This window comes from Ambystoma mexicanum, chromosome 10 (genome assembly GCF_040938575.1).
Source record: "Ambystoma mexicanum isolate Mex_15411 chromosome 10, UKY_AmexF1_1, whole genome shotgun sequence".
In the NCBI taxonomy this organism is placed as follows: Eukaryota; Metazoa; Chordata; class Amphibia; order Caudata; family Ambystomatidae; genus Ambystoma; species Ambystoma mexicanum.
The window spans coordinates 453,224,437-453,250,451 of NC_090932.1; the positions used below are offsets into that span (position 1 = coordinate 453,224,437).

General features: G+C 51.0%; 1 protein-coding gene across 2 annotated transcripts in view; it reads right to left on the reverse strand.

The window, feature by feature from the left end:
• The window catches only part of PCCB (propionyl-CoA carboxylase subunit beta), a 1,121,578-nt gene that overhangs the window by 125,583 nt on the left and 969,980 nt on the right, over positions 1-26,015 (reverse strand). For both annotated transcript variants that reach the window (XM_069618020.1, XM_069618019.1), the window contains exon 14: positions 7,579-7,678. In XM_069618020.1, coding sequence (XP_069474121.1) covers positions 7,579-7,678 — 100 coding nt within the window. The remainder of the gene's footprint in view (positions 1-7,578; positions 7,679-26,015) is intronic.

Here is a 26,015-nt window from a genome sequence, read left to right on the forward strand (position 1 = left end):
GCGGTAGTCTCTGGATCGTTGGAAAGACTGATTTGTTTCTTTTATATCCCTGGAAGTAGTAGTCGGATCTCGCATACTCTTTGGAGTCTTTTTTTGAAGACTACCTGGTTGACCAGAGGCTCCCCGAAAAGGAGAGCCTTGTAAGGCAGTTGGCGATCTCGCAGGATCAGAATCCACGTTCATGGCCATAAGAGCCTCGTCGATTTTGTCGAAGACATTTTCGCGCTCGAATGGCATGTCCACAACCTTATGTTGCACCTCCCGCCTAAAGTCGGTGCAGCGTAGCCAACCTTGCCTTCTGAGGACCACCCCATTACCAATTTGTTTAAACACTGTCTCTGTGAGGTCCACTGCAATATTTATGCTATGGTTTGAGGCTTCTTCACCATCACGTACAATTGTCATGGCCTCCTTTCGTTGTTGTTCGGGTAAATGCTTGAGAATGGGAGCTAGTAAGCCAGTGCCACATTTTGCGGTCAAAGGAGGTCATTATAGTTAGGGCGCTAGCCGCTTTAACTGTTATTGCCCCGATGGTATCTTTTTGCCGAACGCATCCATGTTCCTGCCATTGTTTTCCGGCGGTTGCAGGGCGGCACATTTGTGCTGCAAACATGCTTTGAGAGTAGCAGCCTTTGACACCACGACTCGGGGGAGGACTAAGAGTTGAGACACTTAAGGGTTGTGTCCGATTCTTTGAACTTTTTGTCTACCTTTGGCTGTGGGTTCAGTGAAAGGGTGCTTCAGGGTTCGCAACCCCTCATGGTCCAGAATGGATATAGCAAACACAGCTTTCGGGCGTTTTCCTACATTATCAAATAGAAAACAGTCTTTCTTTTCCTTCGGCGGTGTTAACCCAAATTCTTGGCATGCCTTCGAGACCATGGCGTAGAAATCCCCAATGTCGTCTGGTGGGCAAGGTTGTGCTGAACTACCTCATGTGTCTTGTTCTGCATCATCTGTGTCCCAGGAATCATCCTGGCGAGGGGAGTACGATGTGGTGGAAGAGTGTTTCCCTTGGATTGGTGTCCTGATCCGTGTCCACCAGTTTCCCTTCTTCTTGTTCGCCTACCAGCAGACTACGGCTACGTGGCGGAAGGGGTCTGGGTAGGGATTGAGACCTGTGCGCTGAACGTGGGCGTTTGGCGTGGTCTCGTGACGAGTGCCCCTGATCCCTTTGTTGAACCATTTGGGCATGTTGAATTGGTGCTATTTGGTCACCCTACTCTTGAGGGGTTGCCTGAGGTTGAGGCAATGATAGCCTGGCGTTGAGTTGTCCCAACAGACCTTGCAAAGTTGACAGTACTTTCAGGGAAAGAAGAGATTGCGGGTTTATTAGTGGGTATGCTGGCGTCATCACTTCGGATCCAGAGGGTGTTGCAGGAGGAACCCAGAGTGGTGTGGCTTGCTGTATTATTGGTATTCTTTCCCCTCTTGATTGGGGCGAATGGAGGTTCTGTCCTGTGAGTGGGACTGGATGACTGTGTATTCTTCCGAGTCTGAATCTGTAACTCCTCCGCAATCCTCCCATGTTGCAGAATTTCATCAGGAATGATTTCTGTGCATTTTATGGGTGATACTCCTAGAGGGAGATCCCTTGGTTCTGTAGGGTCCTCTGTTGAGGTTCTCAGGATCCCTTTAACACAGGATGGCACGGCCTTTTTCCTGCAGCTGTGTGATAGGCTGGTCAGGATGTTCCGTGGTTGAACCCTCGGAAAGAGCCGTTGACAGGTAGGGGTGTACTGTTTTAGAGTACTCGCCTGACGCTTTCCCGCTGCTTGGCAATTACATTTTTTCGTCGATAAATGATGCCCCGACTTAATCGTCTCACAGGCCATCCACGAATCCTGTCTGGAAGAGGACCCATGTCCCTCTCTGTGAGAATGGAACTCTGCCGACGAGCAGTGTTTTTTTCTTAATCAACTAAGGTGTTTTCGTGGACGACTTGTCCCTTTTGTCTTTTGTCAGTGAGGTTGTTCTCGACGACGAATGGGAAGCAGACAACCGTCGCAACCCCTTTCTTGTATGAGACTTAGACGACGATGACCCCATTTTGGTCATCGTCACTGTCGTCTTACCGCTGTGGCTTACCGGTTTCTTTGGGGAGGGAGCCCGGGAATGCTTGGCCGCATGGCTTCTGCTCGTCGAAGATTCCGCCTCACCTTGAGTTGGTTGGGTCTTCTGTTTTTTCGCAGGTCTTTCTTCTGACCTGGATTTATGGCTGGATGGCGACCGCTCTCCCACTACTTGAAGATCCTGCCTCCGACGCAGAGTAAGACCCCCTCATTCAGCTGGCAGATTAGGCGACGCTTTCTGTCCTTAAGGTTTTTTTTTTTGAGAAACCCTGTCAGATCTTGCAGTCCTCCGAAGAGTGATTTACAGTCCACATGTCTGTCACCCTCATACATTTTTTAGGCCGCACGTACCACAGGCTTCAAAGAAGGATTTTTAGGATCGGACAGTCTCCATATTCGTTGTCGACGCCGAAGGGTCGTTGCTTTTTCTGTATTAACGGTTTTCTTGAAAAAATATATTTTCTAAAGTTGCTGAAGATTTCTCTGTGAAGAGAAGAACACGAGGATTCCTACCAGCTAAGAAGACGGTTGAAAATTGAGGGTAAGCTGCAGGGGCAGAGCTACACAATCGACATCTTATTGGTAGGGACCAAAAGCACCCACGACGACATGTGTAGGACACGCAAGGTGTCAAACATGTTTTCCTTAGGAAAGGAATTAAAATATAAATAACCAGAGATTCCCAGCATGACGACAGGGAATATTCACAGCATGTGCATCTATGAAAGATAACAATGCTGGAGAAAAAGGATTTCCCCAGAGAGTACCTTCAGCTAACAGGAAACAGCAGCATGCAGCTTAAGTCCCTCTTTCTCTGCTCTCTTTTCACCCCTTAATAAGATTGTCTTTGTCTCTGGGCCTCCCGCTAGAAGTCCGGGAAGAGAGACATTCTTGCCTTCCACATTGTCACAGGACCTGCCCTCCTAACCTTCTGAAGGGCATCCATGTCTCTGAAGTTTAACAAGTGGGCTATTGTTACTCTAGGGGATGCCCCCACTGGGGGAGGTCTTTCCAGTACTCAGTGTGCCCATTCCACTAAGAAGAAGCCAGACTGGCCCTTCCTTCCAAAAGTGTCAACCAGCCCATATCTCCAGAAAGAGCTCCACTGATATTGTCCACCTTGATCGCACCTCTGCCTTCTCAGCCTGTTTCTCGAGTTTGCCAGACATGCCCTGCAACTGTCAAATGTGTTCCTTCATTAATGACACATCATCCTCCAAGATGATAAGATAGGTTATTTATAACGCGCTTAATACCCAGAGGTTTCTAAGCGCAGACCGGGGGATCGAACCTGTGTTGCTCCGTGTCGTCTTGCTTCCAAGGCGAGCACGTTGCCACTGAGCTATCCTCACGAGCCCTCTCCTCCCGACACCCGAGGATCACTTCTTCTCAGGTGGAGAAGTGGTCCTCTGCTTCCATAGTTATGTCAGAGATTCTGCAGAGGTTGGCACTCAACAAAGGTAAGTCCAGCCCCTCTTCGACAATCTTATTCTCCAGGACCAAGTGACTACTCTTCATCTCCTCCAACATCAGAGATAGTGAGGGCTCAGCTGCATCCAACAGCAACCTGTTGTCCCTCAAGGCCCAACCAATCTCTTCTTGGGTTATCTCGAGAGGCCCCTGCAACCTCCCGGCTGCCCCCTTGGACAGGGCATAGTTGTCACAGTATTAGCCTCGATTTTCTTCTTGTGCCTGTTCCATGACATGGTCAAATTCTCACGCCAGCCGGCAAGCACACCTCCTTCACAATACTACAGGTTGTGCTCAGTTGTTCCTGCACCTAGTTCCAGAACCTCATCCCTTGCTGTATTCCTGATATCTTTAAGGTAAACCAATACTTAGTGTCCAACGTCGTCCTAAGAAACCTCCAAATCAAGATCCTCTCAATCCGGATCCACCTACACTGGGTAGTCCTCTAGTTGCCAGCCTGTCCGTACTGACAGGGTTCACTTTCTTACTTCTCTGAGGCCAGGCCAACACACCCCTCTCAGCCTGATGCAGAGTAGTGCTGGCACTCACCGGGTCAGCCTCCACCCACCTGTCCAGATCGCCTCTCACTTGAGTAGATCATTCTGCTAGCAAGGCATCGCCAGTGGAACGCTTCCTCTAGGCCCCCCTACCCTCACTCGTCACCTTTGCATTCTCTAACTTTCACCACCCCCCAGCCTCTGCCCGGAAGGGATGGTGCAGCGGGTCCTTGCCTCCTCTACTACCCCTACGTGCTCCCTGATCCATCCGACAGATAATGAGTGGCCCGAAGAGCATCCCAGGCCTGGCTGAGGGAAAAGAAGTTCTCTCAGCTCTGTACCGCCTCTAACTGCAGTGTCGGTCCTTCTGCTCCAGCCACATCAGTGCCCCCCAGGCCACTCCCAGGGTCAGCAACCCCCAGCAATGTGCTTTGGCCTGTGCCTCCACGTCCTTTGGCCAAGATATCGCTATTGGTCCTGTGCTCTGCAGGGGTAAGCGGGAGAAGGCCCCAGGTCACCGCTTAGGACCATAGGTCGCCAACAGCACACTGAGCTCACTTGCATCAGAGCGCCTGATCCTTCAGACACTCCAGGAGCTCTGCTGTCCAGGGTGGCCATCTTGGGTTCAGGCCGTGCCTTCAGGATCGCTGCCTCTCTTCCTCACAGAGACTAGATGGAAAGCGTATAAAATTCTCTAGTGGTCCCCACACACTCTGCCGTGCTTTTATCTTCAGGATGCTAGGTTGGGGGCCTCAATGTAGCAGGGTTGTGTACGGAGTCCGGGCTTACCGGAGGCTCTTCACGGGCATGGGCACTCTCCGCCCCCTGACTTTTTTTTTAAAGGGAGGACCCTGTATGGACCTTTACAATACACTCTAGAAAATATAGTCTGGGATCCCCTGTTAGGGAGAATTCTCCTTCTAGGGCTAATTTCCCTCACCTAGTGAGTCCCCCAGCAGCTTTGCTGGATTTCTGGAGTTTATTTTTTCCACCTGGTAAGAGTGTACATCCTTTTTCCACTCTAACATGTGTTTTGGCCTATGTGTTTTTACTCATTGTGTGATCTTGGGCACTGGAGTACACCATTCCAGGTGCCCCTGTTCTTGTATTGGTTAAACAGCACCTTTAGTGCAGTAACCCAGGGTTGTCTTTAAGACTTCCCTCTGACTCCATTTCGCTGGGGCTGACTACTGTCCCCCAGAGAAAGGTAAAGTTGCCATTTACTTTACATAGTCATTTTTACCACAGACCCAGTACACCCCATCTTACATGGAGTATTGGAAATGGCTAATCTGTACCCCTTTTCTGTCTGTACCTGCCTGAGCATTGTTTCGCTCTTTTAACATTTAAACTTGGCTGGTGGCAGTGGTATCTACCCTAACTTTTCTACCGCGATTATACTAGATAAACGTGGTAATACATTTGGCTATTTTTGCAGCCTTAAGCATACACCCGCTTGACCAAATCGTCTTTCTTTTGGCTCCGGTTGGGTTTATTCACCATTTCTTTTTGCTAAAGTCCTTCTTGTGTTTTACTTTGCGCGGCAAACTAGGTTTGCCTTCTTTGTTCACCATCTTTTGGCAGGCTTCTGTAGAGAAGCCCTCCTCTTGGCGCCTGGGTGTCTAGGTAGACTGAATGTGAGGAAGGGTTGTAGTCACCCCCTGCACAGGCTATCCTAGGAAACCCAAGTCGCACTTTGCCATGATTGGTTGAGGTGGTTGTCCCGGCTGGACAACTCCCCCTGCTGCGTGATTGACAGCAGGCTGTGTGAATGGGGGTTTTGCGCATAAAAGGCAGGTCTCTTGGGCTAGAAGTCAGAGTCGCCTCTGGAACTACAAGGAACCGAAGAGAAGCAGAGAGAACGATAAGCTGCTGCAACTACCCGGTTCCGGTGAAGCCCTGCTGCAGTCATGAGCTATCTACCCTTCAACGACTAAGAGAAGATCCAGTCCGGAGTCTTCTTCCCTTGAGCCTGGTGGGGATAACCAGCTCGTCTTCTTCAGTCAGAGATCTCTGCCGTGGTCGAAATCACTGCACACTGCTGTAGTGGTCCGGATAGCCACCTGCCGAGCCTCTCCTGTTTTTAAGGAGCACACCTTTTATTAGTTGTCGCTGCTGCCGGCTTCATCCCTGTGTGGTGCAGACCCCCTTCAGACGTCCTCCTTCACAACGAAGCTCCAGGAATCGCGGGTCTGCGGGAAACCAACAGGAACAACTGCCAGGGCACCAGCTGCATCATTGGAATAAGGTACTGTGCTCTACTCGAGGAAACTGAGTTAATCCCTTTTCTTTATCCTCAAGGCTTGTCCTTGTCTTCCCTCCTTCTTATAACTTTTGCTTCCGAACATTGACAATATCAAAGTACTTTTGGGCTACACTGAATCACTTAACCCTGGCTCCGACCCTTTGACTTTTGAACTCCAGTTTCTGAGTGTTTCTCGATGCTGTCTGCCTAACCTAAATATTGCCTGTGATTTTTGCCTCCAACTCCCTCTGGGTATCTCAGGTCCTAAGTGTTTTTTTTATCCCCGGTAGAATTTCATGTCACGGATACGCGTTTATTGAGTAGACCGAACTGTCAAAAAGTAATCGCAACTGTATTCGCGGTATCGTGTTTTGTTCATAACACCGGTTCATTCAAACACAGGGTACTTACCTTGAGACATAATACTGTACAACGTGAATTGGTTAGTTGTCGTATATTTAACGTGTGGTTTTGTTTAATGTTTAATAGAGGTGTTGTGTTTATAACTGATGGTTTAAAAATAAATGTACTTATATTTTTTTACCTGAAACCTTGAGTCAGTGTTTGCTTGAACCACAGTAATTGTGGTCCCTCTGTGTAATCTCTGCTACTTTTCATATACTCTTGAGATAAGCCTGGCTGCTCTGCTACTGCTACCACTATAACTTAGTAGTACAGGCTTGTACCAAAGGTAAAACCTGTATTGCCACCTGTGGTCTTAATTGTGTGCAGTGGTCCCTAAGGGCACTGCACAGGATTCTGCCTAACATCCCCCAACTACAGGCATGCATTGAAAGACCAGCAATCGGAGAAAAATTGCAGTATAACAAAGGTGACTTTAAAATGTAGAGGGCTATTGTGAGTTGTGTCATTTATAGATTATGTGGAAGTACCGACCCATCAGGACGTATGTTGCGAGAGAAATAAAAAAAAAAAAAAGTGAATAAAATAGATTTATCCTTTCCCGCAGTCTAATGCAAACAACCCCATTGTGCAACCAAGTGAGGACTAGGACATCTAAATGTAACATTAAAAATGACACTCCATCAATACCCATTTTCAATACAAGGGGGATTCTGGGAGTCCCTCTAACAGCACGAACACGGCCCATTAACCTGTTCTTAGGTGGATGGCCCAGGAGAGTCTCATCAAGTCTAACTCATTGTCCTTTTCACAGAGGAGAACTATCATGGAGAAATGAATATGTTTGGCATTGGAAACAAATGTGGCATTTGCAGCCTTCTAGCATTGTCACATGGTACAACCACGGTTTGGATGAAGTTGAATACCTTACCTCTCACAGCAGCAGGAAAGGGGTTTGCAAACTTCTCTGCATACTCTGCCTCTGCTTGTGCCTGGTCCAGTTTCCCACGGAAAATTATCTGAACTGCTCCCTAAAATTAACAGAACGATTTACTTGAGGGACATGCCCATTAACGCTGTTGGAAAAAGTAACTCTCCCACTGACACAGATTTTATTTGCATTTTTGTTTGATCAACTTGTTAAAAATCCTATATATAAGAAGCTGACAAAAAGTACAGGATAATATTACATTACATGAGATTGGTCTATATCTCTGATTATCTATCAACACAAGCACAGTTAAACTGTTTAACAGTGGGTTTATCGGCCCCATCATGATTGTGTCTCAAGGGCTACTTAGTTGCGAGTGGCTCAATAGAATTTCATATATATAATGAATTTGCACTAGACAATGTTATAGAAGTTGAATTGGAACACATTTACAATTATATATCAGATGAAATATTAATTTGAAATACACAAAAGTACAAGGCTGTAACCCTAACAATGGCACAAACCTTTAATAAAACCTCCACAATAATCATAATTCTGTTCCTAAACTTTTCCCTAATTACTACACTGAACTCTTACAGAACACTAACCTTTCAGCGTTCTAAAGCATTTTATTTGCATGTTAGCCAACACAAAATCAGTGGAAAACGAACACTGAACCGAAGCCCAACCCCATCACCAGCTCTCCACAAATTATATAGTCATTGCCCTAACCCAAAGCCTTGCTCTAATCCTAACCCTAGCCACCTAAATGCAACTCTAACACTAACCCTAATGCTTACTTTGCTAACCCCTAGGTTTATTCTAACCCCTACCCTATTCCAACATCACCAGCCCTCCCCAACTTCCCAATCCCTTTCTTTAACACGCACCCAAACCATTACACTCTTCCAAGCCTTACAATAATCCCCAGCCGACACTTACCTAATTCAATCAACCCCAATGACTAAACACCAACACTACCAGCCCTTCAGCAATCACCCTGACCCTAACGCTTACCCTAATTCCACTCAGAATCTTTACTCTACCCCTAGTGTAGCTCTAAACCAGGCAATCACAAGCCCACAAAACCCCCCTTAAGCCCTACAATTACCCTAGCAGCACTACATTGTTGGCTACTTTTCACTGCATTTTTTTTTAACTACGTTTTGATTGGCAACTTTTTCACTGCAGAGGTATTTTCACCAGGACTTTCACGGACTACATTTCTGCTGGCAACATTTTTCACTGGATTTCAAAAATAATATATTTTATATCATCATAAATATTTCATTGTTTTGCATTCAAGTTTTGCAGTTTAACAATTCGGCTATCTGTATGTCAAACAGGAGGGATATGGGAGTAATCCAATTTAGCAAAAGTCCTTATTTTGTCAACTGAATACTTAAGGTATGAAGGGGGCGGATTCTTTTCACACCAATCCTATCCATAATAGATAGATTGCAGATTCTAGTAGTGAATCTATTTTAATGCCTGTAATCTTTTTTTTTTAAAACTTTTATTTATTGGCAGTAAATTAAGACAGGTACAGCACATATTTCACAGGGATATACAAGAGCCACAATATCACATTTAGGCATTGTATCATACACTTTTTCGAGCAGCACAAGCGGGGGGTGGGGGAGTTTGGAGGACTACTGTCCCGAAGGAGCGTGCAGTGCTTAGTACTTATGGTGCGTCGGGCGGACCCAGCAGGGGGGTAGAGCTCCACTCAACTTTGTCTCTGTTGTTTAGATAGTTGCAGGACTCAGTCCAGATGTTTTTAGGGCGGGATGCCATGGGGAGGGAAGGAACAAGTTACTTACCTGTAACTGTTGTTCTCCAGCATGGGTCTGGCATGGATTCACATGCTCATGAATATTCCTCGTCGTCAGGCTGGGAATCCTCGGTAAAGAAAAAACCAGTATCAGTTTCGTTTCTGATCTGTCTTTCGTAGTAATAACCAATCACTGGTCTCTGCGTCATACTGACCACAGCCAATGACTGCCCTCTACCTAAGCACCGCCTCTGGCAGCCATCTTCAGATTTGGAAGCACGTGAAGTGGCAGTATGACCAAGTGAAGAGCCGCAGAGGGTTAGGCGGGAGGGTTCGCATGTGAATCCATGCCAGACCCATGCTGGAGAACAACAGTTACAGGTAAGTAACTTGTTCCTTCTCCAGCATGGGGTCTGGCATGGATTCACATGCTCATGAATAAAGAATACATAGCAGTACACACATGCACAACCACGGGAGGTGGCAAAGGCTCAACATTAAGCATTACATCAAACTCAACATTAAGTATCTTACCTCCTCACCACGCTCACCTCAGGCGAACAGGTTGCGCAGCACTGCTTGGCCGACCCTGGACTCCTCCCTGGAATCCCGATCGACGCAGTAGAACTTCGTGAAGGTGTGCGTCGACCTCCACGTAGCAGCCCTGCATATGTCCAGCAGGGGCACACCAGAAAGGAACGCCGTGGTAGCTGCGATCGCTCTGGTGGAATGGGCTCTCGGACGGCCGGGCAGCGGTCGGTTTGCCAACCGATGACAGTACATGATACAGCCGGAGAGCCATCTGGAAATGGAAGCCTTCGAGAGAGCCTTCCCCTGATTGACAGGTCCAAAGTTCACAAAGAGTTGTGACGTCTTCCGAAAACACTTCGTGCGGTCCACGTAGAACTTCAGTGCTCTAGCCACATCCAGCGAGTGCAAAGTCCTCTCAGCCGGCGACGAAGGCGACGGGAAGAACACAGGCAACACCAAGGGTTCGTTGAGATGGAAGTCCGACGGTACCTTGGGCATGAAGGAGGGTTGCGTCCTGAGCACTACCCTCGTGTCGTGAAAAGTCAAGTACGGGGCCTTGCAGGAAAGGGCCTGGATCTCTCCCACCCGTCGTGCGGAGGTGATGGCCACAAGAAACGCTGTTTTCCACGACAGAAACTTCAATGGGGCCGAGTGCAGAGGCTCGAACGGAGGTCCCATGAGCTTGGTCAGCACCACGTTGAGCTCCCACGCCGGGGCCGGAGCCTTCACCGGCGGGAACGATCTGAACAGTCCCTTCATGAACTCTTTCACCAGACGATGAGACCACAAGGACGTCCGTCCCGTGGTTCTGGTGTATCGGGAGATCGCAGCAAGATGAATCTTGATGGACGCGTGTGCCAGTCCAGCTTTGGCCAGCGTCAGCAGGTACGGCAGAACTTGGGGAGCCGTAATCCGTAGAGGGTTAATCTTCTGTGCGTGGCACCAGACAGAGAACCTCTTCCATTTGTGTCCGTAGCATTTAAGAGTCGAGGACGCCCTGGCCTTTGCAAGAACCTCTCTGCAGTCGGCCGGTATGTCGTATCCTCCAAACTCTAGCGCTGCAGGAGCCAGGCCTGCAAGTTCAGCGATTTCGGGTCGTGGTGGAGGATGGCGCCTCCTTCCCTGGAGAGCAGATCCGCGTCCACCGGCAGCTTGATTGGCGGGGACGCTGACAAGTCCAGAAGGTCCGGGAACCATATCTGCCTCGGCCACGCAGGTGCGACGAGGATCATCCTGCACCGTGACCTCTTGAGCTGGTTGACGAGCCGGATTAGCAGTGGCAAAGGAGGGAACGCGTAGAGGAACAGGCCCTCCCAGGGGAACGAGAAAGCATCGCCCATGCTCCTCGCCTGGGGGAACCTGCTGGCGAACCTCCGGCACTTGGAGTTCGTCGCCGTCGCGAACAGGTCGATCTGGGGTGTGCCCCACCGTCGGAAGAGGCGATCCACCAGATCCTGCCGTAGTTCCCACTCGTGGCACGAGCGCAGCTCCCTGCTGAGTGAGTCGGCGATGGTGTTTTTTATCCCTGCCAGATGAAACGGCACCAGAAACATCCCTTGGGCGACTGCCCAATGCCACAGGTCCTGCGCTTCCTTGGACAGTGCTGGGGACCTGGTTCCGCCCTGTTTTCTGATGTAAAACATGGTGGTGGTGTTGTCGGTGAAGATCCTCACCACCATGCCCTTGAGGGACGGAAGGAAGGACCTGAGGGCCCAAAACACTGCACGGAGCTCCAGGACGTTGATATGTAAGGATTTCTCCGTCGGGAGCCAAAGGCCCCTTGCGTGCAGATTTTCGGTGTGCGCTCCCCACCCTTCCAGGGAGGCATCCGTGGTCACTGTCTCCTGGTGGGCTGGGGTCTGGAAGGCCATGCCCGCCATCAGATGCGCGCGGGTGCCCCACCACCGGATCGCTCGTCGGAAACTCTCGTCGAGTGTGATCCTTTCCTCGAAGTTGCCCGTCGTTTGGATCCAGCGCGCGTCCAGGAACTCCTGCAACGGGCGCATCCGGAGCCTGCACATGGGAATGAGGTAGATGCAGGAAGACATCATTCCGAGGAGGGACTTGATGGACCTCACCTTGGCCGCGTCGGCCACCAACATCCGCTGCACCTTGCCCAGGATGGTCCTGGTCCTCTCCTCCGACGGGGAGGCCCGAAGGGACACTGTGTTGAGCCTCGCTCCCAGAAACAGAGTGTCTTGCGCGGGTACCAGGTGGGATTTGGCGTAGTTCACGGAGAATCCCAGGTCCGTGAGAAGTTGGACGGTCCTTGCCGTGTGGACCACGGCGAGCTCCCTTGTCTTGGCTCGGATGAGCCAGTCGTCCAGGTAGGGGTAGACGTGGATCCCTTCGAGGCGCAGCTGAGCCGCCACCGGTGCGAGGCACTTGGTGAACACCCTGGGTGCCGCCCGTAGACCGAAGGGGAGGGCTTTGAACTGGTAATGCCGCCCTTGTACCACAAACCTGAGGAATTTTCGGTGCCCCTTCAAGATGGGAATATGGAAGTAGGCATCCTCCAAATCCAACGATGACAGGAAGTCTCCTTCCTCCAGCTGAGCCAGGACGCGCTGGAGGGTGACCATCCGGATCTTTTGCGCCTTGATGAACTTGTTCAGACGTCGCAGGTCCAGGATGGGGCGCCATCCCCCCGTCGTCTTCTTCACGAGGAAGTATCTCGAGTAGACTCCGGAGCCCCGCAGCCTCTTTGGGACGAGTTCGATGGCGCCCTTCTTGAGCATCGCCTTCACCTCCAGGAGGAGTTGAGGGACGTGAAGTTCTTTCCTGGCCACGGGGGGGACGCGCGGACACTTTCTTTGAAACTCGAGCGCGTGGCCCCGGGCCAAGGCATCCAGCACCCAACCGTCGGTGGAGATGGACTCCCACACGCTGACGAAGCTCGCCAGCCGGCCTCCCACCGGGGTGCTTCGGTGGGGGCCCGACCCCCCGGCCGGTTTAATCCTGCTTCGACGGGGCTTTAGCGCCTTGTCCTTGGCGACGACGGCGGGGTCCGCCAGGCTTGCCTCGTCCTCTGTAGGCCTCCTGAGATGACGAGCGGGCCGCTTGACGGTAGGAGGAGAAACCGCCGCCGGAACCTTTGGAGGCGCCCTTGCCTCCGCTGCTCCGAAAGGGCGTCCGTCGTTGTTGCAGAACTCCAAGGGCCCGGGCCGTCTCGGTGTCCGCTTTAACGGCCTGAAGGGAATCGTCCACCGTTTTCCCAAACAGGTTGTTCCCATCGAAGGGCATGTCCAGGACTCTGGTCTGAACGTCTTGACGGAAGTCCGTAGCCTTTAGCCATCCACGCCGCCTAAGGCAAACGCCGTTGCCTAACTGGCGGAACCCAGTGTCGGCGATGTCCGTCGCAACGGTAATGGCGTGGTCCGAAGCCACCTCACCTTCCTGCAGGATCTCCAGGGCCTCCGCCCTCTTGTCGTCCGGCAGAAAATCCAGCAGGGGAGCCAGTTTGTACCAGAGCTCCCTGTCGTATCGGGCCACGATAGCCAAGGCGTTGGCCGCTTTAATCGTCGTCGCTGCCGACGAGATGACTCTACGTCCCATAGCATCCAATTTCTTTCCCTCGCCGTCCGGCGGGGAAGTCGATGTGGAGGCCGCGCCCCCCCCCCGCTTTCTTCCTGGCTGCCGCGGAGACGACGGAATCCGGGGTAGGCTGCGCCCGGAGGCACAGGGGGGCCGTGTCCGGGACCCGGTACTTTTTCTCGTACCGGTCTCTTCTAGCTGGCGTCGTGGAAGGGTTCTTGAGGAGGGAAAGGCCCTCATCCCAAATGTCGTCCAACAGAGGCACTGCGAGGACCGTCTTCCTCTTGGCCTCGCGCCGCTGATAAAGGAAGCCTTCCTTTTTCTTCTCCTCAGGGCAGAGTTGGAAAAGCTCGGAAGCCCTGGAGATCATGGAGTGAAAAGATCCGATCTCGTCGGGCGGAGAAGCCCTGGCGGGAGGCGACGACGGAATATCCTCGTCGTATGCCTCGTCGTCCGTACCCGTCGCTGCCGTGTCAGTCCCCGTATCATCCCCTCGGGTGGACGGGGAGGAGGGCTGGACGGGGCGCGACGGTTGAAAAGGAGGTGGTGGATGGATCCTTCTTTTCTTGGTAGGGGGAACACCAGAAGGTCCCGGTTCTGGATCCCCCGACGGGAGAGGTTCCTCCGTCGGTAACGGTAGCCTCGTCCTTATCTCGGAGCATAAGGACTGTATGGCCAACAAAATGGCCGCCGAGTTGTCTTGCGGCGCTGGCAGAGGGGAATCCGACGGGCGAGCAGGGGCCCCGTCGGTATCCTCGACGATGTCGTCGTCACCTGCGTCGGGGTCCATTCCGACGGGCTGGCCTTCTTCCACGCCTAGGCCGTGGCTTAAGACCTCGATCAGCTCCTCTTCTGAGGTTGAGGCCGAATCTACGACGACGCCCTGCCCCCCCTTCTTCTTCCCCACGGAGGGTTTCACGGGGGTCCTATCGATGGGCACAAAAGAAGACTCCCTCCGAGGAGGCAGGGAGATTCTGGGCCCCGAGGTCGCCACCACTGGTGCAGCCTCCACAGGCTGAGCCAGGGCCGCCGCGACCGTTTCGATAGAGGGCTTGGTCGGATGGATCAAGGCCTTCACCACCTTAGGTGCGCTCACCGCCTTATCCTTGAGGGAGGGGGCACTGCCACGCTCCTCCTCTGCCTTAGAGCTCGACCGGGGCCTCTCCAGGAGCTTCGCCGGGTGCTCGGCCTTCCTCTTACCCGACCCAGAGCGTTGGCTCGTGGTTGATGGTGCCGGGGAGGGTGCGCCCTGCCTGGCGCCCGTAGAGCCCGACCGTTCGGCACTCCCGGTGCCAGCGGACTCGCAGTGCTTAGCCTTATGTTGGGCCCCCGTCGCCGGGGCGCCCTCAAAGGTCTTAGAAGACCGCTCGGATTTCTTCTTCTTCTCGCCAGACGGGCTCTTACCCTCCAGCCAGTTGGCGAGACGTTGATGGCGGTCCTTCATGGTCCGTTCCGACATGTTGCCGCAAAACGCACAGTCCTTCTCCACGTGCGTCTTGTCCTCATGAAGGCAGTAAAGGCAGAAAGAGTGTTCGTCCTCCTTAAAGACGTTCTGCAGCTGGCATCCAGGGCAGACCCTGAACAGCTTTCCGGGCGTCGAGCTTCCCTTCTCCTGGGCCATATCCGAGACCGGGCCTGAGAAGCTTCTGGAGTCCTCCGAAGTGTAGCTCGACGAAATCTTCACCCTTGAGGGGCGCAGACGAATCCGACACGGGTCCCCGTTGATCGGATGTAGGATCGGTGGAGCTTGAGGCTCTTTTGACCTTAAGAATCGAAGTTTTTTGTGAAAAAGCGCGAAAAATAGCACTAACGCTCGAGAGCAATAGCACGAGGATCCCAACACATGAACGTGCTGTAAAAATCTGAAGATGGCTGCCAGAGGCGGTGCTTAGGTAGAGGGCAGTCATTGGCTGTGGTCAGTATGACGCAGAGACCAGTGATTGGTTATTACTACGAAAGACAGATCAGAAACGAAACTGATACTGGTTTTTTCTTTACCGAGGATTCCCAGCCTGACGACGGGGAATATTCATGAGCATGTGAATCCATGCCAGACCCCATGCTGGAGAACCAATATTCCTCTTCACACATTTCAGCCACATCTTGAGGGTGGGGGGGGGTGGGCAGTGGCGCTTCCAGCATTGTAATATACATATTTTGGCGACAATGGCACTCATTTAAAAATGTGGACATTTTTCTTGCATTTTCACCAGCCCATATTCCGAACAACAAAGCTAGTGGGTCGCGGTCTACTGGGGACCCAATTATTTCAGAGCGCTTTCATCACTTCCAACCAAAACGCACTCAACGTAGCACAGGACCAAAACATATGTATATGATCTGCCTCTTCAGATTTACATTTCGGATATATGTGTGTCGGGGTGTGTGTGAATTTCGCTACTCTGTGCGGTGTATAATAAAGTCTGTTAAGGAGTTTATATTGTATGCACCGGAATCTAGCGTTAAGTGAAACTTTGCGCGTGTGTGCACACATTTTGTTCCACATCTCTTCAGTAATTTCCATTTCCAGCTCCCTAGCCCATACTTCCCATGGTTTGAGGGATGCATCTACTAATTCTCCCAGCTGCATTTTATACAAAGAGGATATTATGCCTCTGCTGCCTGCAGAGTTTGGTATGTATTGGTGTTCGGGTGAGTCTGGGGGCTCGTCTGGGTAGGAGGGCCACATTTCGGGGACTGCCACTCTTCGCCTGAAGTAGTGCAATAGTTCTAGCGCTGAGTTAGAGTGTTCAGGCCGCCACGTCTGAGGGGTGATGAATTTACTGTCTGGGTATAGATCTGTTAGTGCTCGATAGCCCAGGTCCTCCCAGTGTCATAGGATATGCTGGTTGTGTGTGGGGGAGAGTCCAGGAAAGTGCCATATGGGGAGCCATTTGTAGTATGGGTGATGCTCATGTTGTGAGCTCAACATACTGTTCCACGTCCTGATCGTGGTAGCCACAGCGTCTGCCGGGGTGTCCGTTTGGAACGTGCGGTGTAGTATTAAGGTCATGATGTTGGTCCCATCTCCCGCCAGTTTCTCTAGTTTGACGTGTGGGGGCGGATTGAAGTGTGCGTACCAATGTGTAGCATGTTGGGCCTGTGTCGCGATCCAGTACAGTGTCAGGTCTGGGGCTGTGAAACCCCCTTTTTCGTAAGGTAGGGTCATGTGTTGCCACTTCTTGCGGACGGCCCCAGAATGCCAGAGGAATTGGGCGCAAGCCGAGTGGAGCTTCTTGCAATAGTGTTTCCCGGGCCACACTGGTACGTTGGCAAAGATAGAGGAGCTTGGGTACCGCAATCATTTTTATTAGGGACTATCTGCCCGCAAGAGACAATGGGAGGTTGTGCCATCTAAGCATTTTGGATTCTATGAGCTGTGCCATTGTTCTTTAGTTATCCGCCAGTAGGGAGGCTTTGGTTAGTGACATTTGAACCCCGAGGTACTTGATACCACCTGGGGACCAGCGTAGGGGGAATTCACATGACGGTTGCTGGGTTGCCGCAGTGAGCGGAAATATTTCTGATTTGGAATAGTTGATGGTGAAGCCAGAGTACGTGCCTATCTTGGTTATATCGCGGATGAGGTGTATGGAAGGGTTTCTGACATATAGGAGTACATCATCAGCTTACAATGAGATGATTTCCGGCGTGTCCTGTAGGCGAGTGCCCTTGCGGGTGTGTCGATCCCTGACGTGGTCCGCCATGGGTTCAATGGAGAGTGCAAAAAGGATGGGGAGAACGGACATCCCTGCTGGGTGCCCCTGTGTAGTGCAAAGGGAGAAGACATAAAGGAGTGGACTAGCACCCTGGCCATTGGTCCTGTATATAGCAGTTTTATATAGGAGATCATAATTGGTCCCACCCCCATTTTTCCCAGCACAAGTATTGCCATGAGACCATGTCGAATGCCTTCTGGGCGTCTAGTGTGACCGCCACTGCATCAGCCTTAGGGTCAATTCTGGACATCACATTGAAAAGACGGCGGATGTTAAGTGCAGTAGAGCGGCCAGGGACAAATCCACTTTAGTCTGCGTGGACCAGATGGGGCATGAGCGGGAGGAACCTATTCACTATTATTTTAGCAAAGATTCTCATGTCTGTGTTAAGAAGCTATAAAGGCCTATAGGAACCACATTCATCTGGGGTTTTCCCTGGCTTGGGGAGGACGGTTATTAGGGCTTCCCTTAAGGAGGGAGGGAGGGTGGTTAACCGGAATGATTCGGTCCAGATCCCGTACTATATGGGAGCTAAAGTGGCAACGTGTTCCTGGTAGAACTCAGATGTGAGCCCATCGGGGCCCGGGGCCTGGTTCTTTGGGAGATCTGAAATTACCTGGACTATCTCGTCCAAGGTGAACGGGGCATCAAGTTGTTTGCTGGTGCTTTGGGAGATGAGGGTCATAGGGATACGTTCTAGCAGGTCGTCCAGGTCGTGGGCTGTGTGTTCCCGCTGGGGGCCATAAAGATTGGTGTAAAAGTTTGCAAAGGTGTCAATGATGGCCTGATCCGACCAGTGTCGTGAGCCTTGCCCATCTATGATGCTATCTATTCGGGTCCAACCTCCCTCTGCGCACACCAGTTTAGCTAGGGTTCTTCCAGGTCTGTCTCCCTCGCCATACCTTCGCGCAGCAACGGGCCGAACATAGTACCGCACCTCACTGAGGGCGTGAGACTCATATAGTTCTAGTTATGTTCTAATCTTTGCCAGGGTTGCCGGGGCAGGCGCGGAGGCGTATTCTTGTTCTAGAGTTTTAAGCTTAGTTTCAGAGTTTTTTAGAGCCTGCCTTATGGCTTTGAGAACTCCCGCCTCCCTCGAAATACACATCCCTCTGATGTATACTTTAAATGCCTCCCAGCGGGTCCCCTCGGGTGTATCTTGTGTATTGTTATTCTCAAAGAAGGCATTTATATCCGATAGGATCTCGGCTTTAAAGACAATGTCAGATAGAGCATCAGATTTAAAGCGCCAGGCGCGACGGGTGGCCGGGGTGGTTCCCAGTTGGATCTGCATCAGCACCGGGGAGTGGTCAGAGAGCGTGCGTGCGAGAATCTTGACATCCGTCACCTTACCTACCCGGCATCCCGACAGCAGGAACATATCTATTCTTGAAGAGCTATCGTGTACTGCTGAGTAGAAAGTATAATCTCTCCCTTGGGGATGGAGCGTTCTCCACACATCTTGTAGATTTAGGGACCTCATGTGTGTATGGAGTCGTTTGGCGGCTCGAGACAGGACTCTGCGGGTAGTGGTTGTTCTATCCAGGACATTGTCAAGTATGAGATTCATGTCTCCCCCCATATAATGGCGACTTCCACATATTTCATGAGGATGGTGGTCACTGCGTCTATGAATTCTGGGGAGTCAGTGTTGGGGCCATAAGAGTTTACGAGCAAGCATTCCTCATTGGCCCGAGTGCAGTGGAGAATCACATATCTGCCTTCTGTGTCAATGTGGGATGTGTGAAGTGTGAATTTTACAGATTTGTGAATCAGAGTCAGGACTCCCCTGGATTGAGTGGAGTATTGGGTATAGAATATGTTAGGGCCCCAGGACTGTGCTAGGTTTGATGAAAGGATTTTCAGGGCATGTGTCTCTTGCAGTAGGAGTACCTTGATTCCATGTCTTTGTGCATATGCTGTGATTCTGCGGAATTTTGTGAAATTAGTCAACCCCCGAACATTCCATGTCATCATTTTAATAGCCATGCTGACAATTTATGGAACATCACAAGTGAAGGATCTATCTCCGATTACCACCATATGGGCTGCGGTGGCGTGAACATGCCTCTCTTCCAAACCAGTCCTCTCCTTCCTGCCGATTTTTGTGCAACATCCCCCAACTTCACCACCCCCACCCTCACCGCCCGGTGCAAACTAGCAGTGTGATAGTACCCACCCATGGAGCGACCAACGGCATGCCGTCCCGAACTTGGCGACGCTCGGTACACACCTCCCATAGCAGAGGTGCCAGAGTGCCATATCCAACCTGGCAACTCCAGCCCATTTGCTCAACAGTTGCAAAAAAGAGAACTAAAAAAACTAGTATTGCAATTGCAGCGGGGGGGCTGCCACTGCTGTGTACCCAATTAAGCAAGTAGTGCGGCACCAAAGGTGCCTCTAGGGCGGCAACGGTATTTCAATGCGCTGTGTTCCAGTGGAGAGATAATGACAGATGTAGTAGAGGAAAGGCGTGGTCTCCATTAGTACATTGGAAGTGTAGGACACCTCAGTCATTGTCCATCAAGTTGTTTCCAGGTGCTTCCAGTGGGATCTGTGATTTGATTAATTTGACTGCTTCATCCGGAACCGTGAAGTAGTATAGCTTGTTATGGTAGGTGAATTTCAGACGTGCCGGAAATAACTTTGCATATCCGATTTTCCTTTCTCAAAGCATTTTCTTCACCCTGTTAAATTGTCTGTGCTCTGCCTGGACCCCCAAGGAAAAGTCTGGGAAAATTCTAATGATTTGAGCGTCCATTCTCAGTTCGCCCTTCTCCCATGCACGGCGCAGAATATGGTCTCTGTCTCTATAGCTAAGGACTTTCGCTATTATTGACCTGGGAAAGTCACCTGGCTTGGGGCGGGGAGCAAGAGAGCGATGCGCCCGCTCTATTGTGAAGAATGGTCAAAGCGGAGGGTCGCCAAAGAGATCTTTGAGGAGGGTCTCCACCGCCAGTTCCATGCGGCCCTTAAGTGCGGACTCCGGAAAACCCCACAATGCGAATATTGTTTCTGCGTGATCTCGATTCTAGATCGTCACACTTGGCCTTGACACTTTTCATGTCACGCACCAACACTGACACAGTATTTTGGAGGGTGAGAACACTATCCTCATTTGCCCCAATTGTGGTTTCAGCCTCGGTAATCCTGGTGCCATGCTGGTCTAACTTCGATCTAAGTAAGGCCACATTCGCATTTATATCATCTAGCTTCTCGTGGAAGGAGGCAAAGTTCTTTGTCATGGACTCCATCATTGCTGTCAGGTCGGGCTGAGGGGGTGGGAAGTCCAGTGGGGTCTCCATGTCAGTGTCATTCGAGGAGGTGCCACCCTGCTCCAGCATCGGTGTTGGTTTGGTAAACATGTCCATGGCCCCCGCCTTGGCTGTCCTGCGAGACCTGTTGGGCATCCCAAGGGTAGGTGATATTGTGTGCAGATCTAGGAAGGCGCTGCTTGTGCAGTTCGGGGAACAGGTCTGGTAGGCCCCGGGGGCAGCAGAGCAAGGTGACGTGAGGAATGGACACAGTCTAGGTGACCGAGAGTGCCGGCGCACCCTCCGGTGGAACTTTTCTCAGAGTGGGCCTGCGAGGGCCCAGGCGGGAAGCCACAAGGTCGGGGGCAGGACACTGCGCCAGGTCCCCCGGCTCAGTAGGAGACCACAGAGCCCCCCGTCCCCAAACATAGCAGGAAGAGGGCACCAGAACAGGATGATCTCAAGAGGAGGCTGGAGTGGGCCTCAGGCACCAGGTTCGAGCAGACCGGGGCGCATGAGGGGGGGGTGCTGGGGGACCACCCAGTCAGCCCTGCCGAGCAGGTGTGATGATTCTCCGTGTCAGGGGGCCAGGGCGTGAGGCCCACAGGCTGGTGATGATGCAGTATGGGTGATGGTAGGTGCCCGCACTTAGTTTGGAGCAGCGTCAGGGGGGGGAGCCCTGCTTCGAGAATATGGCTGTTGCCCGCCTGAAGATTTCAGCAGTATGGGCTGTAGTTTGTTATAGGCGGCCTCAGCGCCCACGGTGCGATCGCGGCCACCAACCGCCCGCGATGTCAAGCGAAGCCCAAAGCCACGTAGGGGGTGCGGGGAGCCAGCACCAGGCGGAAGCCCCCCGTGCTGCTCAGCCCCAGGCGGAGCACGCGTCCAGCCCTCCGCCACGGAGGGGATGCAGCCCGGCAGCCCGCAGAGGTCTCAGGGGCGGAGGAAGAAGGGGAGGGTTCACTACAGGCACCGCAGTAGGGCCTGTCGCAGAGGGGGTGGAGGACAACGCTCCCGGGCAGCCGCACAGCAGGCACCAGGAGCTCGGAGAGAGCACAGCCCGGGGCAGACCCCACACAGCCCAGATGTCAGGGCACCACAACTCGGTCCCAGTGGTCCGATTTCTGCTGAGATTGGATGTGGATGTAGCTCAGGACCAGCGCTACACTTGACACATATTTTCACTGCAGGATTTAGTATTTCACCGCCGATGCAGTCCGATGAAAGATTGCTGGGTACGGAGCTCCATGACTAAGCAGCCATTTTGTAGGCTGCTCAACAGCACCCCCTGCCTGTAATCTTTTTAAAGATGTTATGCCCATCCAATATTTAAATGACTTGAATAAATGTCAAGACGCTTTTCCAGGAAAACCAAATCCACCATAAAAATTCAAAGAAAAAGTTTAGAAGAGTTTGCCTACACATTGTCTTACCAGTTTCCCATCCATATGTGGCCTGCCTAAAGGGTGTCACACTTCAGTTCCAAAGTACTTTGATAAGTCATTCCAGCAGGGTCTTTTTACTCAATGGCCTTATGTTCTGGACAGTAAATATGAACACCTAAACATCAACATCAGGGCTGGTTTAACAAAGAGTGCACATCTGCAAAGAAAAATATGCTATCCACCCAGCAATCCGCCAGCAATCCTCAACTAAATCTGAAATCATAATGGCCAGAGCTTTGTATAAAAAGGCTATTAGTCAACGGAAGTTACAACTGGATGCTGCCACAAAAAAGGACTCCCACAGGTTTTGAGAGGTAGTAAACAATGGCCCTCTATACAGTAGTACTGCCAGTAACATCAACTGTGTAGCAGTGTCTGTGGGGGACACCGAATGGATAACTCACTTTTCCAAAATATATATTGCACATACTGATAATGACTAATGATAGCCTGGCCTCCCTGTTAGGCAGAAACCTGTGCAGTTCCCTTGGGGAACACTGCAAAAGATTTAAGACTACAGGTAGAGCAGTAAACCCCTTTGGTAGCAGTCTGTACCACCCAGATTTACCTGGTAGCTGTGGCTGAGCAGTCAGACTTCTCTCAAGAAGAGTTAGGCAGTATGCAAAGTATACACAATATGTACCAAAATACAATAGCACAAGCAAACACTGACCAGAGCTTGGTTTCAAAAGTATATAGTTATTTATTTAAAATACACATAAGTTAAAAACACTCTAGCAAAATATAGTAAACACTTCAAACACAGTTATAACGAAAGTAGATTCAATCCTTTCTCCTATCTAGACAACTCTAGGTTAACACCACTTAATTAAAACAGAGGTGAGTGCTTAACGTTAGATGACACTCTAGTAGTTTCCAAGAAAGGGAGAGAAAAAGCAGAAATGGGTTAAACACACCACTCTAAGGTCCAGAACACTTGCAATAGGCTCAAAGAAGCACAAAGTCACAGGTGAGCAAAAGTCACTGGGCAGGGCCCACTCTTAGAGCAGCCGGAGCGAAAATGTGCCCAAGATCACACTGTTATTAGGGATTCAAAGTCTTGCAAAGAGTTAGAAAGAGTTTAGAGTGGCTTAGAAAGTTTAGCCAGGGTGTCCCAGGCACTCCCAGGTTCGAAAGCCGGGGGCTAAATCTACCCCGTACAGTCGGTGGCAAGGGAAGCCAGGCGGAACACGGTACCTTAAGTGGAAAGGATCCTCCAGCGGTGGCAGTTGTTCCAGGCAGTGGCAGCAAGGCTCGACGTCGGTCAGGGGAGAAGAAGTTCTCGCTGAAGAGCAGAAGAAGAAGGTCGTTGCACTGCCCGGGAAGAAACCAGCCGCGGAGTCCTCCGGTAAAAGGGTTGTACCGACTTTCGTGGTGGGGGTAAAAGTGGTGGGGTTCCGGTTGCCGGGGTGCTTGGCACTGGCAAGGCGGCCACGAGATACCTCGAGAAGCGAAAAGAAGGCGAAAACTGGTTGTCCCCACCAGTCAAGGGAAGGAGCCACTCTGTTAGGAGTTCTCCTCGGTCGTCGGGAAAAGTGGTGAGACGGTTCAGCAGGGCTCCACCGGGTGGTGTCGTCGAAGCAGGTCGGCTCAGCTCTTCCCTCGTCGGATTCTTGGTCCTGTGGCGACTTCTGAAGTCCCAGTCCCCAAAGCCCTGCTTTTATGCAGCAAACCCCCATTCACCCAGCCTAGCTGTCACTCAAACATGCTAAGTGGTGAGCCGGGCGGCTCACCACTTGGGCCAATCAGGACGGAGTGCGACTTGAGTTACCAAGGTAACTCAGTCCAGGGTGCCTAAATCCCCCTCCACCCCTCCTAAGTACCCCAGACAGAGTGGCACCACTTTGGAGGGCTTCTGTGGAGAAGCCCGCCAAAAGTGGAACAAAGGGCTCCACTTTGGGTCAGAGTTACAGAGGCGAACACCAACGCCATTTTAGAATCAAGTTTTGGCAAAAAATCCCAACCGGAGTTATAAAAATAAATATATAAACCGGCGGTATGTTTAAGGCTACCGTAAATAAATAATTAAATGTGTTAGCCTAAAACAATGGGAAATCCCATAGGAAAATATTCGCGGTCGAATATAAAACGTAGTTTCCACTGCCACCAGCCAAAACTCGATCAGGGGGGACGGAGACGTGCCCCCTCGACTAACAGACCCTGGGGCAATCGAATTGCCCCAGCCAGTACGTCCACAATATGATGGTTTGTACTGGTTCTGTTCAGGATTCAAGACTAGCAAAGTCTTTGGTGACTTTACATGCCCTGGGAGACAGTAGTCAGTCCCAGGGTATGGAGTCTATGTTGGGGAGTCCCTAGGACACCCCTGGGTCACGGCACAGAGGGTGCTGTGTAACCCACATCACAAAAATACATGAGGCCCTATGGAGTAAAAGACCCCATAGCCCATTCAACACAAGGTTTGTCCAAGATAACACAGTTCAACATGTCCAAGAGTGAGGGTAAAAGAGTCTCACTCTTGGCAGGAGAAAAAATTAAACCCCAGAAATCCAGCAAAGCTGCTGGGGGACTCACTAGGGAGGGAAATTCAGCCTAAACAGAGAATTCTCCCTAACACTCGCCCCCCCCAGACTAAGGGACAGGAGGATTTAATCCACTCCTGGATGAACCTCATACCTCTAGTCGATGATATACATCCTAGAGAGTCCATCAGCATTTTGATGGTGACACCCTGACCTGTGCTCAATGGTGAAATCAAACCCTTGCAGGCAGATTGACCATCTCAATAGTTTTGGATTTTCCCCTTTCATTTGCATTAACCATCTCAAGGGTTGGTGGTCAGTCTGAATAACAAAAGTAGAACCATACAAGTATGGCCTAAACTTCTTCAGTGCCCACACAATAGCAAAGCATTCTCTTTCGATAGTTGCCCACCTTGTCTCAGGATCCTTCAGTTTCCTACTGATGAAGCAAATGGGGTGCTCCCTACCCTTCTCATCCAGTTGGCTTAGAACTGCACCTATACCTACATTGGAAGCATCAGTTTGTACAATGAAAGGTTGGTGGTAGTCAGGAGCTCTCAATACTGGAGCTTGGCAAAGAGCTCTCTTCAGTTTTTCAAAGGCCTGATTGCACTCCTCATTCCATTTTACCTTTTTAGGGAATTTGGGAGAGGAGATTACATTCAGTGGAGAAGCTATGGTCCCATAGTTCTCAATGAAATTCCTGTAATATCCAGTGAGGCCTAGAAAAGCTCTCACTTGGGTTTGAGTAGTTGGTGTTGTCCAATTTTGCACAGCTTCAATCTTGCTGGGCAAAGGCCTTATTTCTCCACCTCCTACCTCATGTCCAAGGTAGACCACTTTACTTTGACCAATCTGGCACTTACTGGCTTTGATTGTCAAATGGGCCTGTTCCAGAGCCTGCAACACATGTCCTAGGTGGTTCACATGTTCTTCCCAGGAGTGGCTGAAGACTGCAATGTCATCCAAGTATGCCATGCAGAAATCTTCCATCCCAGCCAGAACTTGGTTCACCATCCTTTGGAACGTGGCAGGTGCATTTTTTAGTCCAAAAGGCATGACCTTAAACTGGTACAAGCCAACTGGGGTTGAAAATGCAGTTTTCTCCTTGGCATGGTCTGTCAGGGCTATTTGCCAATAGCCTGACGTCAGGTCAAATGTGCTGAGGTACTTGGCTGCACCAAGTTTATCCACCAACTCATCTGTCCTGGGCAAAGGGTGGGCATCAGTCTTGGTGACTGCATTTAGAGCTCTATAGTCCACACAGAATCTCAAGTCTTTGGATCCTGCCTTTGGTACTAACACAACTGGGCTAGACCATGGACTAGTAGAGGGCTCTATTACCCCGAGATCAAGCATCTTCTTGACCTCTCCTTTGATGTGGGCTCTGATATGTTCTGACATTCTGTATCCTCTGCTTTTGACTGGCAGACAGTCACCAGTGAGTATCTCATGCTGGCCCCAAGGGGTCAAGCCTGGTGACAGTGAGAACAGGGAGGCAAACTGATTTAACATAGATTTGCACTCCTCTTGTTGCTCAGGTGTCAGGTCTGAAGAGAGATTGACTCCTTCAACTTTTTCATCTAAAGGTACACCTCTGAGGAGATCAGGGAGAGATTCACTCTCTTCCTCCTCTGCAGCTGAAGCTAGAAGCAAGGCTCCTACATCAGGTCTGGAGATGTATGCTTTTAGTC